Source organism: Saprolegnia diclina (genome assembly GCF_000281045.1).
Source record: "Saprolegnia diclina VS20 unplaced genomic scaffold supercont1.21, whole genome shotgun sequence".
NCBI classification, from domain to species: Eukaryota; Oomycota; class Saprolegniomycetes; order Saprolegniales; family Saprolegniaceae; genus Saprolegnia; species Saprolegnia diclina.
In genome coordinates, this window is record NW_008246088.1 from 1 (window position 1) to 640 (window position 640).

General features: G+C 57.5%; 1 protein-coding gene across 1 annotated transcript; it reads right to left on the reverse strand.

Moving 5' to 3' along the window:
- Positions 1-17: 17 nt before the first annotated feature.
- On the reverse strand, positions 18-573 carry SDRG_07227 (hypothetical protein; the record flags this gene model as incomplete). The annotated part of the gene is made up of 3 exons (XM_008613047.1): positions 339-573; positions 162-293; positions 18-109 (listed from the first exon to the last, which is right to left on the reverse strand). Coding segments are annotated over exons 1-3 (381 nt in total), but the record flags the coding sequence as incomplete, so codon positions are not given.
- Between the last annotated feature and the right edge of the window lie 67 nt (positions 574-640).

Here is a 640-nt window from a genome sequence, read left to right on the forward strand (position 1 = left end):
CGGAATCATCGTCGCTGCTCATCACGAGCGGTGGCAGGAGAAGAGTAGCGTTAACTTGCATGTCGACGCAAGGCGCTGGGGATGTGACGCCGAGCACCGCCGCCTCCATCTAGACAATAAGATACCATCTGAGAATGCAAGTTTATACAGGCGATGTGTACCGCTTTGTCGCGACGCAAAATGTCGTACGATTCGTGGTCGAACAGCTCGTCGAGTCCAATGGCAACGAGGTTTGCGCCTTCAACGGCCACGTCACCTTGCGTGGCGCGCTCCTTCGCTTCTCGGCGCTTGACCTACGCCACGCGCATGAGAAACCCAGTTGCGAGTCGCACACGTACCGCGTCGAAATAAGCGTGGAGCTTCTTCGCGCACGCCGACTTGGTGTCGGCCTTGGACAAGCTGACCGCCAGGCACATCGTCTCGAGATCCTTCAGAGTGAACGCCGTTTGGAGCTCAGCCTTGATCATGTCGATACAGACACGCAGCTCATCGGGCATTCGGTCCACCTCGTGACGACGATCATGAGTTCAAGAGGATCGGCGTTGCCATACCTTGATGGCTGATCGTCCCTTCTTCGTTGCCGACGACGGAGACGGGGCTGCCGCGGTACGCTTCTTCCCTTTGCTTTGGTTCATCGAGC